At 43.2% G+C, this 22,526-nt stretch overlaps 1 protein-coding gene across 2 annotated transcripts in view; it reads right to left on the bottom strand.

The window, feature by feature from the left end:
* Positions 1-354: 354 nt before the first annotated feature.
* The window catches only part of SENP7 (SUMO specific peptidase 7), a 168,422-nt gene continuing 146,250 nt past the window's right edge, over positions 355-22,526 (bottom strand). For both annotated transcript variants that reach the window (XM_075336527.1, XM_075336528.1), the window contains exons 19-22: positions 15,875-15,912; positions 12,674-12,742; positions 11,517-11,667; positions 355-869 (exon numbers count right to left, since the gene is read on the bottom strand). In XM_075336527.1, coding sequence (XP_075192642.1) covers positions 738-869; positions 11,517-11,667; positions 12,674-12,742; positions 15,875-15,912 — 390 coding nt within the window. In that variant the 3' untranslated portion in view covers positions 355-737. The remainder of the gene's footprint in view (positions 870-11,516; positions 11,668-12,673; positions 12,743-15,874; positions 15,913-22,526) is intronic.

Below are 22,526 nucleotides of genomic sequence, written 5' to 3'. Positions count from 1 at the left end.
ACAATCACAGTAACATCTTCATTTCACTGAGAATAGATATGTACTAAGAAGAGTCATTCAAGTATGACAGTTCACGAGGACCAGTATCAGGACACAGGGAGAGGTGCAGAATGAAATATGAAAATAAAAGCGTAAATGTACAAATGTAATAAAAAACACAACCCAAACATCTATGGGTAATACACTATCTAAAAAGGGATATCCTAATAAAGGGGAGGTGAAAATGGAATAAGTACAACATTAAAAAAAATGGAAGGTATACAATATATATTTTTTAATATTTCATTGTTTCCAAAGTGGAAAAAAAACAAACAAAAAGAAAAACAAAGTCCCATCTCCCCCCCCCTCCCCCCCAGTTTGCTAGCTCAGAAAGCAAGGAATATAAATGCAGGATCAGACTACACAGGATTACTCTGTGGTTTATTACTATTGACACATCTCTGCACAGGAAGTAGAAGTTTACATGGTCATTAAAATTATTTGGAAAAATTATTATTTTTTTTTAATATTAAAAGCATTTCAGCAATAAATAAATCACATATTCAAAGAACATGTAGCCACAAAAGGTTTGCTAAAGTTTTATATTCCCATTTTCTTTTTATTCATTCAAGGATATTCCTAAATATAAATAATTACAAACACATTCAGTATCTTCAGCTCAGTCTTTCCATAAATACACAGTAAACTAGCCTCCTATTGCTGTGACATGAGGATGGGATAAGGCAGTGGTTGTGTCCTTAGCGCTTCTTAGATTGCTGCACATGGAGCTGTAGAATCAAGTCTCTAATCTTATCCCTTTTATTCTTAACCACACTTGCCGGAAACCAATTCTCCAAATGCATCGGAGGTTCAAAGCTTTCAATAGGCTTCTGAAAGGAAAGCAAAAGTTAAAATGTTTCTTTAAGGTAACATTTTTTTTTAATACAAGATTAAAAGTATAATATTATAGTCATAAGAAAGCAGCATCAAGCAAGGGAAGAACAAGCAAAAGTGAAACTTGATGTATCTCATCATCAGTTTTTTTTTTTATATACAATGACACACAATACTAAAAGAGCGCCACATTTGCAAATATCTTTATTACAAAGATAGTGGGGTGCTATACGAGAGAGGAAAAAAAGGGGTGGGGGAGAGTATACAGACACACATATATTATATTATATATATATATTTCTGTCTCTCTCACTCACACATAAGCTTCTCATACTAACAGTTCATTTTGTTCCTATAGCAACCACTGACAGGTGCTATATATAACACTAGCTCCCACCTCCATTCAGTTTAATGGCGGCAGGATTTTTGGAGAGTAATTGTAAAAGGGCGGAGTTAAATTGTGCCACCCAAACATAGTCTATGACGTTCCCTGGGTCACATGGAGTGTCTGTAAAAAATTTCGTGATTGTAAATGTGACGGTGCGGATTCCTTTAGCGGACATACACACACACACACACATACACTCCGCTTTATATATTAGATATATAAAGCGGAGTATGTAAATATATTACATAATATTCAGCCCACACACACACACACATTATATATACATACATATATACACGCAAATATACACATACAGTGCCTTGCAAAAGTAACCTTTTCCCACATTTCAGGCTTCATACAAAGATAAAAAGTTTAAATTTTATGGTGAAGAATCAAGAACAAGAGGGACACAATTGTGAAGGTGAACGAAATTTGCTTATTTTACATTTTTGCAAAAAGAAGGGAATTTTGTTTACTTACCGTAAATTCCTTTTCTTCTAGCTCCTATTGGGAGACCCAGACAATTGGGTGTATAGCTTCTGCCTCCGGAGGCCACACAAAGTATTACACTTTAATAAGTGTAACCCCTCCCCTCTGCCTATACACCCTCCCGTGCATCACGGGCTCCTCAGTTTTGGTGCAAAAGCAGGAAGGAGGAAACTTATAAATTGGTCTAAGGTAAATTCAATCCGAAGGATGTTCGGAGAACTGAAAACCATGAACCAAAAGAACAATTCAACATGAACAACATGTGTACACAAAAGAACAAACAGCCCGAAGGGAACAGGGGCGGGTGCTGGGTCTCCCAATAGGAGCTAGAAGAAAAGGAATTTACGGTAAGTAAACAAAATTCCCTTCTTTGTCGCTCCATTGGGAGACCCAGACAATTGGGACGTCCAAAAGCAGTCCCTGGGTGGGTAAAAGAATACCTCAATAACAGAGCCGAAAAACGACCCCTTCCTACAGGTGGGCAACCGCCGCCTGAAGGACTCGCCTACCTAGACTGGCGTCTGCCAAAGCATAGGTATGCACCTGATAGTGTTTTGTGAAGGTGTGCAGACTAGACCAGGTAGCTGCCTGACACACCTGCTGAGCCGTAGCCCGGTGTTGCAATGCCCAGGACGCACCCACGGCTCTGGTAGAATGGGCTTTCAGCCCCGAAGGAAGAGGAAGCCCCGAAGAATGGTAGGCTTCAAGAATCAGTTCCTTGATCCACCGAGCCAAAGTTAACTTGGAAGCCTGCGAACCCTTACGCTGGCCAGCGACAAGGACAAAGAGCGCATCTGAACGGCGCAGGGGCGCCGTGCGAGACACGTAGAGCCGGAGTGCTCTCACTAGATCTAATGAATGCAAATCCTTTTCACACTGGTGAAATGGATGAGGGCAAAATGACGGTAAGGAGATATCCTGATTGAGATGAAAAGGAGATACCACCTTAGGGAGAAACTCCGGGATAGGACGCAGAACCACCTTATCCTGGTGAAAAACCAGGAAAGGGGATTTGCATGACAGCGCTGCAAGCTCCGACACTCTTCGGAGTGAGGTAATTGCCACAAGAAAAGCCACCTTCTGCGAAAGACGTGATAAAGAAACATCCCTCAGCGGCTTGAAAGGTGGTTTTTGAAGAGCCATTAACACCCTGTTAAGGTCCCAGGGTTCCAGCGGACGCTTGTAGGGTGGAACTATGTGGCAAACTCCCTGCAGGAACGTGCGGACCTGCGGAAGCCTTGCCAGGTGCTTTTGAAAAAATACTGAGAGCGCCGATACTTGTCCCTTGAGAGAGCCGAGAGACAAACCCTTGTCCATTCCGGATTGAAGGAATGAAAGAAAAATGGGTAAGGCAAAAGGCCAGGGAGTAAAACCCTTATCAGAGCACCAGGACAAGAAGATCCGCCACGACCTGTAATAGATCCTGGTGGACGTTGGCTTCCTGGCCTGTCTCATAGTGGCAATGACATCCTGCGATAAACCCGACGACGCTAGGAGCCAGGACTCAATGGCCACACAGTCAGGTTGAGGGCCGCAGAATTCAGATGGAAAAACGGGCCTTGTGACAGCAGGTCTGTGCGGTCTGGAAGCGCCCACGGCTGACCCACCGTCAGATGCCACAGATCCGGGTACCACGACCGCCTCGGCCAATCTGGAGCGACGAGAATGGCGCGACGACAGTCGGATCTGATCTTGCGTAACACTCTGGGCAACATCGCCAGAGGAGGAAACACATAAGGAAGTCGAAACTGCGACCAATCCTGAACTAACGCGTCCGCCGCCAAAGCTCTGTGATCTTGAGACCGTGCCATGAAGGCCGGGACCTTGTTGTTGTGCCGTGATGCCATGAGATCAACGTCCGGCGTTCCCCAGCGGCGACAGATCTCTCGAAACACGTCTGGGTGAAGAGACCAATCCCCCGCATCCATGCCCTGACGACTGAGAAAGTCTGCTTCCCAGTTTTCTACGCCCGGGATGTGAACTGCGGAGATGGTGGAGGCTGTGGCCTCCGCCCACAGCAGAATCCGCCGGACTTCCTGGAAGGCTTGACGGCTGCGCGTGCCGCCCTGGTGGTTGATGTACGCGACCGCCGTGGCGTTGTCCGACTGTATGCGGATCTGCCTGCCCACCAGCCACCGATGGAACGCCTTTAGGGCTAGATACACTGCCCTTATCTCCAGAACATTGATCTGAAGGGAAGACTATCGGAGTCCAGGTTCCCTGAGCCCTGTGGTGGAGAAAAACAGCTCCCCACCCTGACAGGCTCGCGTCCGTCGTGACCACAGCCCAGGATGGGGGCAGGAAGGATTTTCCCTGCGATAGAGAAGTGGGAAGAAGCCACCACTGAAGAGAGGTTTTGGCTGCAAGGGAAAGAGAGACGTTCCTGTCGAGGGACGTCGACCTCCTGTCCCATTTGCGGAGAATGTCCCATTGGAGTGGGCGCAGATGGAACTGCGCGAAGGGCACTGCCTCCATTGCTGCCACCATCTTCCCCAGGAAGTGCATGAGGCGCCTCAAGGGGTGTGACTGGCCCCAAAGAAGAGATTGCACCCCTGTCTGCAGCGAAAGCTGTTTGTCCAGCGGTAGCTTGACTACCGCTGAGTGAGTATGAAACTCCATCCCGAGGTAAGTCAGTGATTGGGTCGGTGTCAACTTGGACTTTGGGAAGTTGATGATCCACCCGAACCGCTGGATGACCACCAGGCGTCGCAAAAGCGGGAGAGCCTGCAACCGACCGAGGATGCGGTTCGGTGAGGCCGAAAGTCATGAGGAGGCCGCCTTGGAGGCTGTGCCTCCGGCGTTTTTTTGGGGGCGTGACTTAGACCGCCACGCATAAGAGTTCCTCTGGCCCTTCTCTGGCCTGTTGGACGAGGAGGATTGGGACTTGGCTGAGGGCCGAAAGGACCGAAACCTCAGTTGTATTTTCCGTTGTTGAGGTCTCTTCGGTTTGGACTGGGGTAAGGACGAGTCCTTTCCCTTGGATTCCTTAATAATTTCATCCAATCGTTCGCCAAACAATCGGTCGCCAGAAAACGGCAAACCGGTTAAGAACTTCTTGGAAGCAGAGTCTGCCTTCCATTCGCGTAGCCACATGGCCCTGCGGACTGCCACCGAATTAGCGGATGCTACCGCTGTACGGCTAGCAGAGTCCAGGACGGCGTTCATGGCGTAGGACGAAAAAGCCGACGCCTGAGAAGTCAAAGACGCAACTTGCGGAGCAGAGGTACGTGTGACCGCATTAATCTCAGACAGACAAGCTGAGATAGCTTGGAGTGCCCACACGGCTGCAAAGGCCGGGGCAAAAGACGCGCCTGTGGCTTCATAGATGGATTTCACCAGGAGCTCTATCTGCCTGTCAGTGGCATCCTTGAGCGATGAGCCATCTGCAACTGATACTACAGATCTAGCCGCCAGTCTAGAGACTGGAGGATCCACCTTGGGACATTGAGCCCAACCCTTAACTACGTCAGAAGGGAAGGGGTAACGTGTGTCATTAAGGCGCTTAGTAAAGCGCTTGTCCGGAACCGCTCTGGGCTTCTGGACAGCATCTCTGAAGTTAGAGTGATCGAAAAACGCACTCCGTGTACGTTTGGGAAACCTAAACTGGTGTTTCTCCTGCTGCGAAGCCGACTCCTCTATAGGTGGAGTTGGGGGAGAAAGATCTAGCACCTGGTTGATGGACGCTATAAGGTCATTTACTATGGCGTCCCCTTCAGGTGTATCAAGATTGAGAGCAACGTCAGGGTCAGAGCCCTGAGCTGCGACGTCCGCCTCATCCTCCAGAGAGTCCTCAAGCTGAGACCCCGAGCAGCGTGAAGAAGTCGGGGAAGATTCCCAGCGGGCCCCCTTAGCCGGTCTGGGACTGTGGTCCGTGCCGGAGTCCTCCACGTGAGACCTAGGGGCCACCCCGGGAGCACGCTGCGGCGCAGACCGAGAGGGGCCTGGAGGCGATGATCCAACAGTGCCCGGGGCCTGTGTAAGGACCGGTCTGGACTGCAAGGCTTCTAGTAGCTTGGCAGACCATTTGTCCATAGACTGAGCCATGGATTGTGAAAGCGACTCAGAGAGTTTCTCAGCAAAAACTGCAAACTCTGTCCCTGCCGCCTGGACAGGGGAAGCAGGAGGGTCTGCTTGAGCCGAGGGGCCCACTAGTGCCCGAGGCTCCGGCTGAGCAAGTGCAACAGGGGTCGAGCATTGCTCACAGTGAGGGTAGGTGGAACCTGCAGGTAACATAGCCGCACAAGAGGTACAGGTTGCAAAAAAACCCTTTGCCTTAGCGCCCTTGCTCCTTGTGGACGACATGCTGTTGTCTCCTAGGAGAGTGATCACTGAGGGTATATAGCCAAAAGCAAAACAACCCGGCCGAACAGAGAAAATATATATATATATATATATATATATATATATATATATATATATATATATATATATATATATATATATATATATATATATATATATATATATATATATATATATATATATAGAGAGATATATATATATATATATAGATATATATATATATATATATATATATATATATATATATATATATATACACACACTACGGCACCCTAGGGGGACCAGCACCGGGTGACCGGTGTGGCTTACCGACCGCCCAAAGCGGTGTGTGTCCACCAGATTCCCTGCCTTAGGTCTCCCAGAGCTGCAGAGCTCGTTCCTGAAATCCTCCACCGGCAGATTGTGTGTAAAAATGGCTGCCGGAGCTCTCAGGGGAGGAGGGAGCCGTGGGCGGCGACTAGTAAAGTGCGGGAATCTGGTGCCCCACAGTGATCAGTGAGGGGGGGGGGGAGTAAACCTAAAGTATGCTCCAGCCCTCACTGCCGACGTCAGGTCGACCGTCCCGCCCTTACCCCTGACTGGCAGGCCCGGGGGCGGGAGTTATGGTACTAGGCCGCAATGAAGCCGGGGACTAAATTTAATACCGCGGCCGACAAACAGGCGCGGTCGGCGCGGAAGTCCCGGTCGTCACAAAACCAGCAGCTGCTGCAGCGTCTGTGAAACAAGCGCTCCATGCACCGTCCCCATGGGGACACAGAGTACCTTTAGATGCAGGGCCCTGTCCCTGAGGATACAAAGTCTCCTGTCCGGCAGATTCCCACAGGGGCTGCGGAGGGAGCCCGGTCCCAGTGAATGGATGACCGGTTAGGATCCCACTTCTTCCAGAGCCTCTAAGGGATGGTGAAGGAAAACGGCATGTGGCTCCAGCCTCTGTACCCGCAATGGGTACCTCAACCTTAACAGCACCGCCGACTTAGTGGGGTGAGAAGGGAGCATGCCGGGGGCCCTGTGGGGGCCCTTTTTTCTTCCAACCGATAAAATCAGCAGCTGCTGCTGACTAAAATGGGAGCATGAGTGGATGTGTGCCTCCTTCCACACAATGCAAAAAACTGAGGAGCCCGTGATGCACGGGAGGGTGTATAGGCAGAGGGGAGGGGTTACACTTTTTAAAGTGTAATACTTTGTGTGGCCTCTGGAGGCAGAAGCTATACACCCAATTGTCTGGGTCTCCCAATGGAGCGACAAAGAAATACAAAACTGAAAAGTGGGGCATGCAATATTATTTGGCCTCTTTTAATTCAATACTTTGTAGCGCCACCTTTTGCTGCGATTACAGCTTCAAGTCGCTTGGGGTATGTCGCTATCAGTTTTGCACATCGAGAGACTGAAATTCTTGCCCATTCTTCCTTTGCAAACAGCTGGAGCTGAGTGAGGTTAGATGGAAAGCGTTTGTGAACAGCAGTTTTCAGCTCTTTCCACAGATCCTCGATAGGATTCAGGTCTGGAATTTGACTTGGCCATTCTAACACCTGGATAAGTTTATTTGTGAACCATTCCATTGTAGATTTTGCTTTGTTTGGGATCATTGTCTTGTTGAAAGACAAATCTCTGTCCCAGTCTCAGGCCTTTTGCAGACTCCAACAGGTTTTCTTAAAGAATGGTCCTGTATTTGGCTCCATCCATCTTCCCATCAATTTTAACCATCTTCCCTGTCCCTGCTGAAGCAAAACAGGCCCAAACTTCTGGAGTGAGTTTGCTGCACTGAAAGTAAAGGGGATGAATAATATTGCACGCCCCACTTTTCAGTTATTTATTTTTTTAAAAACTTTAAAACAAGCAATACATTTTGTCCAGCTTCACAATTGTGTCCCACTTGTTGATTCCTCACCATAACATTAAAATTTTTATCTTTATGTTTGAAGCCTGAAATGTGGGAAAAGGTTGAAAACTTCAAGGGAGCCGAATACTTTCGCAGGCACTGTATATTATTGATGTCAGCATTGGCAAATGATTTAACGACACCTTTGGAGAAAAAGAAAAAACACTTAAAATACATTGTGTTCAGTTTAAAATTATCTTTAAATCTGGATTTCATTAAAAATGTTGTTCCACTTAGCTTTTACGAACTTTACATTTCACTATACATTGCTGACTGTGCAATTAGAAGAGAACTTTGAATGCATCGATGAGCTCTCCTGACTGCGAGGTTGTAACTCTGATCTTTCTTCTCCTGAACTCTTCTATATTGATTTACGAGGGGCTGCTAATAAGTCTTTGGTTTTATGATTTTTTTTTGTTTCTATGGTACCGAATGTCACATGAAAGACTTATGTGTCTAATATATGTTTTCAAAAATTTGTGTTTGTTGCTTATGGCAACAGTGTTCTACGCACACGGGAAAACAAAATGGCGGAATCTAATGTGATATTCACAGCAACTGAGAGCAGAGGAGTGATAAAATTCTTGTTTCTGCAAAGAAAGTCTGCGAAGGATATTCATGGTGATATGTCACAGACATTGGGGAATCAATGCCCTTCATATTCCACAGTTAAGAACTGGGTTTCAAAATTTAAAACGGGCCACTTCAGCACCAATTATGAGGAACGTTCTGGACCACCGAGAGTGGTTGTTCCAGAGATAATCGATGCTGAGCACCACCTCATACTGGAGAATCAACGTATTTCAGCTAAAGCAATAGCAGACATCATGGGGATTACCCGTGAAGGTGTTTCTGTCATTATTCATGAACATTTGGACATGAGGAAGCTATCTGCAAAGTCCCCAAATGTTTGACAACAGATCAGAGAACCATGTGAGTGAAAACTTCCCGGTCCATTTGTCAGCGTTTCCAGACTGATAAGAACTTCCTGGATCACTATGGATGAAACCTGGATTTATTTGTATGACCCTGAAAACAAGGAACAATCAAAAGAGTGGAGACACTGTGGTTCTCCTAGTCCAAAGAAGTTCAGAGTGCAAAAATCAGCCACTAAGGTGATTGCGTCTGTGTTCTGGGATAAGTAGAGAGTGCTGCTAGTGGATTACCTTCAAAATGGTTCCACCATCAATTTAAGGTATTACATTGAACTTTTGGACCAATTGAAGGCAGCTCTGAAGGCCTAATGGTGCGCCAAGCTGTCTAAAGGAATCTTGTTCCTGCAAGACAACGCCCCCGCTCACACTGCACAAGTGACGAAGGCAAAACTGGGCTTCTAGCTAGTTGACCATCCACCTTATTCACCAGATCAAGCTCCCTCCGACTATAATCTGTTTCCAAATCTGAAGAAACACCTTAAGGGTACCAAATTTCAGACCATATCTGATGCCATGGCTGCTACAGATGCCTGGTTTGAGGTACAACCGAAATCCTTTTTTGCTAAGCTTACAGAACTTGGAATACTGATGTCAAAAGTGTGTTATTAGTGGAGACTATGTGGAATAAATGTAAAGTTTCATCATCCTATCATTTCTTTCTGGGTAAATCCAAAGAGTTATCAGCAGCCCCTCGTATTACCACATGATAGGACTGCAGAAGAAGAAGGATAAAGATACAGGCCCTGCATTCAGAACAAGCTCACTGGTGGATTCATTATTAGATCATTCTGTAGTCAGATATTACAATGATAGCGAATGCAAACATTTTTAGCTAAAAATACAGGCACTTAATTATAAAAATTGGCTCCAAAAGGAGTTCCTATACTTTAATACAGCAAATCCCAACTACAGGACTGAGGATGACTCAGTAGTTAGAGTGGAGGCCCCCAACAAATGAATTCATAGGGTGCACTACTACTATACTACAGGGTGGGCTATTTATATGGATACACCTAAATAAAATGGGAATGGTTGGTGATATCAACTTCCTGTTTGTGGCTCATTACTATATGGGGGGAGGGTGGGGGGACTTTTCAAGATGGGTGGTGACCATGGCGGGCATTTTGAAGTCGGGCATTTTGGATCCAAATTTATTTTCTCCGATGGGAAGAGGGTCATGTAACACATCAAACTTATTGAGAATTTCACAAGAAAAACTATGGTGTGCTTGGTTTTAACATAACATTATTCGTTCATTAGCTAGTTACAATTTTATGACCACTTATACAATGTGTTGAAGGTGCTGCCCATTGTGTTGGACTGTCAATGCAACCCTTTTCTCCCACTCTTAACACATTGATGGCAACGCTGCAGAAGAAATGCTAGCACAGGCTTCCAGTATCTGTTGTTTCATATGCTGCACATCTTGTATTTTCATAGCATAGAGAATTACCTTCAGATGACCCAAAGATAAAAGTCTAAGGGAGTCCAATCAGGAGACCTTGGTGGTCATTCAACTGGCCCACGATGACCAATCTACTTTTCAGGACACTGTTCATGTAGGAATGCACAAGCCTGACATCCATAATGTGATGGTGCACCACATTAGATTTGCATGTCCTAGCAGAAAATTGGGGGGGGCCGCATAGGGTCCCTCTTCTTTTAATACACAGGCAAGATAAGCACACAGCTGGGGATGGCAGCCTGTAGCTGTATGCTTTATCTGCGCTGGGTATCATAATAATCATATCATAATATGGGGGGACCCTACGCCAATTTATTTATTTATTTTTACAATATAGGGACCCATACAGAGTGTGTGACTCCAAGCAATCACAGACTGTCACACAGGGTGGGGGTGCAGTTTGACTGCAACCAATAAACTCTGGGACTGCTAGTGGGCGGGGGAAGCAGTGAATATGTATGAGGGTTAATGAGCTGACCCAGAAGTAGTGTTACAACTGTGCGGAAAACTCATTAAGTATAATGGCCCTGCTCTAATCCCCCTAGCCCTTTATATCACAATTTTAAAGCACAATGCTCGAGTCCCCATAAGGGGATTGGCATCCAGGCAGATGTTCGTGTTCAAGTCCGGTCCCAAACCGTTTTTTTTTTTTTTTTATTGCAGTTGGACCCGCCCAACCAGAATATCTGCAAGCTTGTCCTTCTCTACCTGTGACATGAAGCGTTCTTCCACACCGTCACCTTCGTAATGAGTTTGGTTGTTCCTCACCCAGTTTTAAGCTTCTATTCCTCACCCAGTTTTAAGCTTCCTACACATTTGTTTTAGTCTCATTTAATGACTTTCTGTCTACATGTGAAAATAATGACCCCGTTATCGCCTGTTTAACATAATTGTTTACTTGTAAGCTGGCCTATAATCCTATAAAATCTGTAGAACTGATGCTATTTTGAAGTCGAAGGGTGATCACATCAAATATCGGTTTGGGTCATATTACTCTTTTGTTAATTCACTTTGCATATTGTTAACTGAAAAAAATAAATTATAATAATTCTATTTTTGAAAGCATTCTTATTTTACAGCTTTTTTTTTTTTTTTTTTTTTTTTTTTTTTACACACACACCTGTCTACATTTTTTGCACAGCACTGTATATTGACTAAAACATCCCCTCTTCAGACTGTACAAACCTGAGCAAAGCTTTCCACGTATTGTAAGACGTACAAACCACAGTCGGTGCTGTTATTCTGTTTTGGAACCTTGGGATACAAGTCTCTCATACTGGATCTACTAAATTCCCTTGGACTTTTGCGTTTGACGTCCCATTCAGCTTTTAGGTACCTGCAACAGATTGGAAAATGAAAACAATGACCTGATTTTTTTCTTCTTCAAATTTACATAAAGTGATTAAATTGTATTGGAATAGATGGTGTAAAATCCATGCCAATTTGTCTTTATTAAATAATGACTAGAAGGACTAGTTTGGCTATGCAAAAATTACCATAAGGTGTGGTCACAAAAGAAGGCTACGCCATAGATCTTTGAGGCAGAAATTCCACAGCATATTATGTTAGCAGAAGAATAGTTTTTACTAAATTGCATCAATACATTGTTGAAAAAAAATCCAGGGAGAATCCCCTAAGAAAACTAATCGGTGGTGCAGATTTCATATCCCCAGCATGAGAAGTATTTTCCCCTAACGAATTTAGCAGGAAAGGTAAAGTTTGAAAAAAAGCCAATTTAGTTGAAGATTTTGCAGCAGATATGCAGAATGATCTACTACTAAAAAAAAAAAAAAAAAGAAAAAAAAAAAAAAAGGAAAATAAATAAATGGATTTATAGCTTTGATATTTCATCCTGTGATCTCTGCAGTCTATGTTGGCTGCGGGTGTTACATGGGACAAGACATTATCAGGGGATGTAGAGGAACGTGCAGGGAGCTACAGAAGCATCGGAGGAGGAAAGCACAGAGTTATTTTACTTTTCAGTTAATGTAAAGTCAAGAAGGACCAGACCGCGGGTGCTTGGACTACATGATTGTTTTCTTAGTGATATGCGAGATGTGTTGGAAACATGGCCGACAAGACAACGCATCCATGAATCACACATTTGTGCAGGTTTACATTTTGACATGACTGATATTGTGAGGGATACAGTCCAGGATTTTCCTACTGACGTCAACAAACCCTAAATCACATACCATCCTACTGGAGTAAATATCAACCACAGATTTTACAATCCAAAAATTGCCTACTGACTGGTGATATATTCTGATAGGTCTCAATGACCTTCACTTTAAAGGGGTTGTCCTGAGAAAACAAGAAATTTAAAAATTCAAGGCCCTTACTCTCGTAAAACTTGTACAGTAGTTTGTACAGATCCAGTTTTCAGAGAATCGAAGATGAGTAGACACGGCCTACAAGAAAGATATTCATGTCACAAGGGCATTTTTAATGGCATGAGTACACTGATATTACAATCTACTTAAAGAATTATTCCCATCTAATGAAATTATGACTAGTCAAGCAGCCATGTTGGTGGTCCATTGCTGCTGGATCAGAGCATTGTTCAGCAGCCACGTTGGTAGACCATTGCTGCTGGATCAGAGCATTGTCCAACAGCTACATTGGTAGTCCATTGCTGCTGGATCAGAGCACTCAGAATCTCCACCTATCTGTGACATTCTTGCCACTTCTGCTGATTAATAAGCCTCCACAAAGTCATTATGTTGCAGCACAAACAAGTATGACTTTGCGGGGTCCTACTAATAAGACGTGGCGCAGGGAATGTTTCCGGTTGTTGGAGATTCACAATACTTTCTCCATAGTGAAGAATCCTGCAAACCTTTTTGCTTAAACTATTCTGTAGTTGTTATCGCTGTAAGCCCAATCACTGGGACTCGCACTGCTCCTAAATGCAGCATGCACTGCCACCGCTCCATTCATTGCCTAAAAGAGCAACTGAGACAGCCGATTGATGTACTCAAATATATTCAATGGTGTCAAAGGCAATGAATGGAGCAGTAGGGCACATGTGAGGTCTTGACTACGTCGTAATTGGGAATTTCAAAAACCCATTAAACAGAAGGTAATAATCAGATAGTTGGTGATCAAATCTGTTTGGCTTAAGGCTACATTATTAACTGGGGTAAATAATGGAACTACATGTTCCGAACTCACAAAAGAAATATGGACTGACCACAGATGTTAGGAAATAAGAACTTCAGATTATCTTCACCACTTGTAACTGCACATATTATTGAATAAGAAGTGGATCTTCATTGATTGTTGAATAGTGCTTGTAAAAAAGTGCTTTAAAAAACAAAACGACTTAAAATTTTGTAGCCTTTCTTGAGATATGAACAATTTTCTTTTGTTTCCAGCTCGCTGCCTAGGAGACCGACCACCACTGCTGCCTAGCTTACAAGCACTGCCATAAGGATGGCTGGGATTAGAAGCTAACAGCACGCTCTAGTTATAACAGCCAGCTTCACAACAGTGTGTGCAAGCTCAATAGAAAGATTGCATGCACTGTACATATTTTGCTATCTATAGGCATTGGTCGGTAAATGGCAATGAGCAGTTAACAAAAGAAAATTCATAACAACTAAGAATGGCTAAAAATTTTAATAAAAAACAAATTGCAAAAGTTCTTGTTTTTATAAGCACTATCCAAAAAAACCCAACCCATCCATAAAGATGAGAGTAACCCTTTATGCACTACTGAAAATGGTCTTATTCTGTAGGCAGTGCACAAGGCTATCACAGTGATTCAGATGGTAATTGGAAGGTATTAAGTGATTAAAGAGTTCAAAAAGATCTATATGCTTTAAAATAAATATAAAACATGTAGGAAAAAAATATTTATAGAAAGATCATTTAAAAGTTTACTATAACGTATGTATTATTGGTAAAGATAAGCGATTTCCTAAAATGGAATTTGTTAGTAAGTCAACCTTCCTATATGGTCATGTAGGTCATAGAAAGTTGAATAAAATTGATATCTGCGATCGGATTTCTTGTTCCAGACAAATTAATATTATTCTTAACATGTGAACAGATTGTTAAGATCTACTGAGCGAACGCTGTTCTGCATGAAAATCCGCTTTCAAGCTGGTTTTAAATGAAAGGGAGCATTACCAGTGTGAGACATGTAATGACTAACACTTTGTTCTCATAACGATACACAGTTCTGCAGTGAAATAATAACTAACAGAGTGAAGCAGAACTGAAGCTTGTCTCATTACAAATACGTTTGCAGCTGCAGTCCTCTCACTGTGCTTCAGCTTTCATCTCACAGGCAGCCAGTTTAGGAAGAGAGTACAGCAGAGCTGACAGCACAGCATGAAGAAAACTGCAAATGTGCTTGTTGTATTTGTAACAAAACAAGTTCAACTCTGCTGTACTGTGTTAGTTATAATCAGGCACAGCTCTGCAGCAGAGTTGCCATCTCTATAAGAGGACAAGTGCTGTTGCAAATGTTTGCAATGAGACAAACTTCACTTCTGTATTGCATTAGCTCTGATATTAATGTAATGTAGAGTTGTGTGTGATTATGACAGCAAAGTGTCAGGCATTATATGTTTCAAGCTGGCAAAACTCATTCTTATTTAAAATAACCTCTGGATGTATATTCTCATGCAGATCTATGACCAGCCCATATATCTTAAAGGGAATCTGTCACCAGGTTTTTGCTACCATATCGGAGCGCAGAATAATATAGGGGCAGAGATTCTGATTTCAGGAATGTATCACTTACCGAGCTGCTGTTTGTCATTTTGATTAAGCCACCATTTTATCTTCTGCAGATCTAGTAGTTATCAGAATGCTGAGGTCTGTATAACCTTGCAACACCACTGAATGACAGTATTGTGCCCATATGCAGAGTACACAGAAAGCTGTCAATCAGTGATAGTAGCAGGGTTATACAGAGCTCATAAATATACTTGACTACCTGCCAGCAGGTTTAGTAGTCCTCTAGCGATAATCTCCTGCTAATAAAACAGTGATTTTATAAAAACGTCACCAAGCAGCCCAATAAGTGACACATTGCTGGAATCAGGATCTCTTTCTGTACATTATGCTGCTTTCAAATTAAGTGGCAAAAGCCTGGTAACAGATTCCCTTTAACAGCTCATACACATGTTAAAAATGTAGATTTCTCTGGAATAACACATGTGGATGGCTTAGGAGGGTTGATCCTACTGACATTCACTCTAAGAAATCTTGAAAAACAAACAAACATGATTTGGATAGGATCACATTTAAAAGACTAGCAATAAATTACTGTATAAACTTCTGAACATAAGGAGCTGAAATGGTCATCACCATATGGTGAAAGAGGATTAGATAGGTCAGGAGTCTTCTTGTCTTTGTTAAGGTTTACCATGTCTGTTTGAATTATAGGCAAAAAAGGCTTAGTTTAACGTGGTCAAAACCGCAATTAAATAGAATGCTAAATAAATCAGTTTTTTATAGAGGTGTCAAAAACATTGCCTAGCTCAGAGGATTTTCTATTAATCAAGCAATTTAGAATAATTATTCATTACCTTTTACAAAGTTTATTAAGATGCTTGTCTTTGTGCTTCTAAGAAAAAAATACAAAACATAAAAAGGATTATTCCCGATTTCACAATCTAGTATAATAGTGTACATATAAATGTACTCACTTGTGTCAATATCACTTATTTTTAAATGTGCCCCAATTTGCACATATGACACCTGAATTTCTCTCTAGTCTCCATATATTCTCTAGTTGCCACTAGAAGCATCCTGGTATAGTTCCAGTGGCCCCGGTCGATCATGTACAGTAGCTCTAAGCTGGCTGCTTGCCATCATAGCTGTGCCCTGGGACTTGTCTAGAAGTGAGCTTCTACTGTGAGGGATGCAGACACGGAAAAGGAAGAGTCTCCTTCATTACAGTACAGTGCTCTGGCAATTAAAAAAAAATTGATGTTCTGCAGGATTGGCTGTATATAATAGAGATAAGAGGAGAAATGTACTTTAGAATGGGGTTATGCATACAAGGGGCTTAAAAGAGAAATACTGCAGGATGGGGATCTGTATACAGGGGCTGAAAGTGGGTATACTCAAGGAAGGATCTCTGTATAGAGGCGATGAAAGCAAAGATATACTCCACAATGAGTTAGTATACAGGGTCTGAAAAAAAGATATACTGCAGTATGGGGCTCCCTATACAGGGACTGAAATGGCATGAATCTCAGCGAAACATTTGTGGCATTAATCCAATGTTATTTTTTTTTAAAAAAAAAAAATATTTTTATTCCAAAACACATTTTAAAATGACATTAAAAATATCAAGCAAGTAGTTCACAGTAAGGCTATGTGCCCACGGGGGAAAGTGTCCTGCGGTTATATCCGCAGGAGCTCCCAGAAAACCGCAGCACAACTTTGTCTGTTTCCATGGTGCGGTTGTATTGCGGAATGTCCTGCGGATATGGTGTGTTCATTCTGCATTGAGGATACAGTACCATGGCTTTGGCTCTGCATCCTCACTGCAGAACAAGTGCTGAGTGATCGGGGCGTTCATACTTACCTCCATCACGCAGCACTTCTCTCTGTCTCCGGCCGCGTTTACACCTTGAAGGAGAGGGTGGGCGGGCCTGAACTAGCTTTGGATATCACATGACCGGAGCTTGTGCAGGCCCCGCCCACCTCCTCCTTCCTGCTCCTGTGCACCGAGGGAAAATGACCGGGTGTCTCCTATCAAGGCAGGTATGTATGGGACCAAGGCAGGGGATTTCCGCAGGTAATGCCGCAGGAATAATTGACATGCAGTTATGTGCGGCTGCGGGATATCCGCAGTATATTCCGCAACCGCACATTCCGCAACGTGGACACAGCACTCCCCATGTCCCATAGGATAACATGGGGAGTGTCTGTACATGCTGAAACCTGCGTATTTATCTGGAAAATCCAGATAAATCCGCAGGTTTTCCGCGGCAAAATCCGCAGAAGCAAGCTCCCGTGGGCACAGGGCCTATGGGGAGTCACATATGAGGCAAGACCCAAATGTGATGATTTACATGCAATTTTTGTAAACCTACCAAGTTGGTAATATATAGGAAGGATTTTATATATAAACATGCAGTGCAATTGGTACTCAATTAGTTAAATTCACCTAGACAATAATCTGCACTGCAGTGTTAATAAAGGCCAACCTGTGTTACTCCCTCTAGCAATAATATGCAGGTTTACCCAGTAAGCATTAAAACTATCGTTACATTTGCATGTAAATACTAACCAGTTGTTGCTGGTTAGTATTTACATGCAAATGTAACGAAAAATTATTTACATGCAAAAATTGCATGTAAATCATCACATTTGGGTCTTGCCTCATATGTGACTCCCCTTACTGTGAACTACTTGCTTGATATTTTTAATGTCATTTTACAATGTGTTTTGGAATAAAAATAATTTTTTTTTTTAAAAAATAACATTGGATTAATGCCACATTTTTCGCTGAGATTCATGTATAGATGGGTGGTTTTCCATTATATAGGTCTTGTTTAGTGACCCATAGATTCAGGGACTGAAATTAGTGGAGATGTGTTTGTTGTCTGCTGCTGAAAGATCAGTGATGTGAAACTGCAAATGCTGTTCTACTGATGAATATGACAGATTATCTTCTGACATATGCTTCAATGCAGCAGGATTTGCAGTTTCTCGAAACTGTTCTTTCAGGAACCAACATAGCTCAACTAGTCTCAGCTCTTGACTACTGTTGTAGAGGAGAGTTGAGCACTACTAGATCCATTTGATGAGATAAAGATAAAATTGGTCAGGCAGGGTACTGCAGAGAGTGTACAGTAGGAAAAAGTGAATTCTAGAAATTCTGACAATAACCACGTTTATCTTAGATCACCGGGTGCAGTCGTTCTCACTTTATCTCAGAATTGAGTGTAGCAGAGCTGAGAGCTGTCCCCGCCCACACCACACTCTCAATAGAGACTGTGCATTGACTGTGTCCATCACAGCTGGGGGCGTGGTGGACTGGTCGGCAGGAGGCACTTAGTCACACCAATGTTAATCACAAAGCAATAAACTCTTTAGTATAGGTAAACAATAGGACACGGGTGCTTTCACATCAGCGTTTTTTCAAATGCGGTATGAATGTTTTTTTGCTGCAAAACCGGATCCTTTACAAATGCATTGTCAGTTCAATGCATTTGCAATGGAATCGCGGCAAGATGCGGTTACATGCGGCACACACACTGGATCTGTTCTCTTACGATATTTTACAGTGTTTCAAAAACGCTACTTGTTGCGTTTTTAACCTCGGTCAAAATACTGCATCTCACTGGATCCAATGCATTGCGGCGGTACCTGCAATGTAGTTCAATGGGCACCGAATCCTGCTGTACCGGAAGTCATCGAATCCTGATAGACAAGATCCTGTTTTCTGCACTGAGCATGCCCAGAAAGCAGCCTGGCATGGTCAGTACAGAAATCGCTCTCTCTCACAGACAGAAGACCAGAATCGTGGAGGAGTGAGAGGGAGTAATAAAGATGGAGTCCCTAAGTGTATCTGTGTATTTATTTGTAATAAAGTATTTTTTCTCTGTGTGATGTCTTTTTTAACCCTTTATTGGAGATTCTTAATGGCCGGGTCAAACTTGGCCTGACATTAAGAATCTCGGCCTTTATACCAGCTGGTAAAACAAAGCTGGTATTAACCCTTTATTACCCAGCGTGCCACCCAGCACCAGGGCCGCTGTAAGAGTTGGATACAGCGCCAAAAGCTGGCGCTTCTATGAAAGTGCCATTTTTTGGGGTGGCCGCGGACTGCAATTTGCAGCGGGCTGCCAAGAAAGCTTGGGCCTACCTGCGCTGCAGATTCCAATCCCCAGCTGCCTAGTTGTACCTGGCTGGACACAAAAATTGGGAGAAGCCCACAGTTTTTTTTTTTTTTGTTTTTTTTTTTTTATTATTTCATGAAATTCATGAAATAATTAAAAAAAAGTCTTCCCTATATTTTTGGTCCCCAGCTGGGTACAAATAGGCATCTGGGGATTGGGAGCAGCCCGTACCTGCCTGCTGTAGCTGGCTAACATACAAAAATAGGGTGAAGCCCACGTTTTTTTTTTTTTTAGGGTTAGGTGTTTGGGGTTTTTGTTATTTTTTAATGAAATTTAAAAAAAAAAAAAAAAAATTGACATGGGCTTCGCCCATCGAGCACCCGAGCATTTTACTGCTCACTCATCCCTACTACTGACCACACAGCCAGCAGAACAAGTAATCAGATCAGCTGACTCCAGTGTCAGCCGATTACTTGTTCTGTGTGCCGCTGCATCCATCGCAGCGTGTGTGGGCTGTGAGGTCAGCTGAGTTCGGACGGTACTGGAGTCAGCTGATCTGAACTCAGTTGAACTCCAGCCCACAAACTCTGCGATGGATGCAGCGGGAAACAGAACAAGTAATCGGCCGACACTGGAGTCAGCTGATCTGATTACTTGTTCTGCTGGCTAGGAGGTCAGGAGTTCAGCTGAGTTCAGATCAGCTGACTCCAGTGCCAGCCGAACTCAGCTGAATTCCACAGCCCGCACACGCTACGATGGATGCAGCGGGACACAGAAAAAGTAATCGGCCCACACTGGAGTCAGCTGATCTGAACTCAGCTGAACTCCTGACCACACAGCCCGCACACGGTCACACGTGATCGGCAGCAGGCAGTGACTGCTGTTAACCTGCATCCATCGCGAGTGTGGGCTGTGAGATCAGGAGTTCAGCTGACTCCCGATCAGCTGATTCTTGTGCCGGCCGATAAATTCTGTGTCCCGCTGCATACATTGCAAGTAGAAGGATCCGGTAAAATAACAATTGCAGTTGCATGCGTTGCACATTCAATCCACAGGATCTGCTCATAAGTGGTTTGTGTTTTTTTGCCTAGAGGCAGAAAACCGCTGATGTGAAAGCACTCTAAGAGAAACAGATGTCTTTACTTTTTTAACCCTCGCAACATGCTGTGCTCAGCTTACACTGCAAAACCCTGGTGACATATTCCCTTTAAGTATACCAAACCCTGATTAGAACTACCCTTAATCATGAACTTACAAGCTCACATGCATTTATACTTCCATCATGTCATATTGTAGTAATGTAAATGTTACCTCGCAGTGGCATTCAACAAAATTTGCTAGAATTTTTCAGTATTAAATACTTATCACGCTGTGTATGTCTGCAACATAGTTGAATGCATATAGGTTGCATGCAGCAATGTGTAAATGCTTGCGCTGCAGAGTGTACATAATATGCGTGCTGGAAAGCTATATGTGTATAATACATGTGCTGCAGAGAAACACTACTATAGAGCTGTTGCCTTTCTGTTCTAACCTAGTGCATTAAAATTAGTGATATTGATCCCTCTGCTACGTTATGCAACTAGGGTTGTTTTACTCAGTGGGAAATATTTTCTGCTGTCTAAACCTGGTGTCTTTTAGTAATCTTTGTCCTAAAGTCCAAAAAATATTTTGCCTTAATATGTACTATAAAACTAAAAATTATGTTGTGGGTCGCAATGGAGAAAACAAAGAAATTGAGCCAGTGTTGCTAGGAATCTTTTTATGATGTTCACCGTGCAGTAAAAATTAACTGGAAACTTTAATCCTCAGGTATGTACAATTAAAGGGAATCTGTCACCAAGTCTTTGGCTACCTCACCTGTCGGCAGCATAATGTAGAGACACATACTCTAATTCCAGCGATGTGTCACTTATAGCTATAAAGTTCTTAGGCTGAGTGCGCACGCTGAGTTTTTTTGTTGCAGATTTAGTGCAGTTTATTTCCCGAATCTGTTATGCCAGCAAAGTCAATGAGAATTCTGAATGGCTATGCACACATTGCTTCTTTTTTCCTTGCAGTTTTGGGTGCAGAATAAATCTGCAGCTTGTCAATTGGTGGTACGTTTTTCCCTGTGTTGTTTTTTTTTATTATTATTTTTTTCTAGCCCTTCCAGGCATTGATTTAAGAAAGAAAAACGAATGTCAAAAAAAAAAAAACGCACTGAAAACAGACTGGTGTATTTTTCTGCCACAAGGTGCGTTTTTTATTGCAAAAATTTTCTGCACCTAATCTGCAGTGTGCGCACATACTGTACCTTTAGATGTAGCAGAGCTCCGAGAGCCAACACTGCCCACACCACGGATTTCTAGAGGGGGTATGGTCAGGCAACTGCTAAGGAGCCCTGCAGTCCTGGCAGTGATAATCTCTTAGTCATAAAACCTTCATTGTTTGGAAACAGCACCAGACTGCCTAATAAGCGACATCCCTGAATTCAGCACTTTAACTCCTACATCATGCCGTCTTCAGATTACATAGCAAAAACTTGCTGACACATTCTCTAACAGAGGTCCCCAACACCAGTCCTCAAGGCCCACCAACAGTGCAGGTTTTTGGGATCTCCTTAGTATTGCACAGGTGTTAATGTAATTACCTGCCCAGGTGCTGGTTCCAACAGCAGTGCAATGCTAAGGAAATCCTGAAAACATGCATGTTGGTGGGCCTTGAGGACTGGAGTTGGGGAACCCTGCTCTAAGACTATATTACATTTATATAGGGTTTTTTTTATATTTACTGGTATTAAACAAAAAATGGTTTGCATTTTGCTGTGTGACCATTGGCTAAAGCAGGAGCCTTTTCTCTATTTTTTGCCTGCAGTAGTGTTGAGGAGGACCTTTACATCAAATACTTAATTAACCTTTTGACAAGGGATTGTGGGAAATATATCGATTTGCCTTACATAATTCAGGTTTCAGATCATATATATGACACAGATATAAAGATGGCCACCATTTCCTGTTATCCACACCTTGCTTGGAATGCAAGGAATGTCCAGATGAAAGAAGACCACCATATAAGGGAAGACCCCTGGTCAAGCTAGAAGACCAACCCACAGATCAGATGACACCACAGACCAAACCATCAGCATGGATCCACTAAATCACGTCCCTCCCATCGTCATGGTTTCATCCACTGGAGTCAGACCTGCCCATCAACAGCAACACGGATCTCCCCATTCGCTAGCCCATGAACTGTCCCACTAAATGGGCATATCTGAACTTGTGTACGCCCCTAGCCTATATCAAGAGGATGCATGAGTCGTCTCTGTCTGTTTTGGTGCCTTTTCTACTGTGACCAAGAAGAGATTACACATCCGACTGTGTCTGGTGTGGATTCTTTTATG

The sequence above is a fragment of the Anomaloglossus baeobatrachus genome, chromosome 2, assembly GCF_048569485.1.
Source record: "Anomaloglossus baeobatrachus isolate aAnoBae1 chromosome 2, aAnoBae1.hap1, whole genome shotgun sequence".
Lineage (NCBI taxonomy): Eukaryota > Metazoa > Chordata > Amphibia > Anura > Aromobatidae > Anomaloglossus > Anomaloglossus baeobatrachus.
The sequence above is the reverse complement of the archived record's forward strand: the minus strand, read 5'-3'. Positions and strand labels throughout refer to the sequence as shown.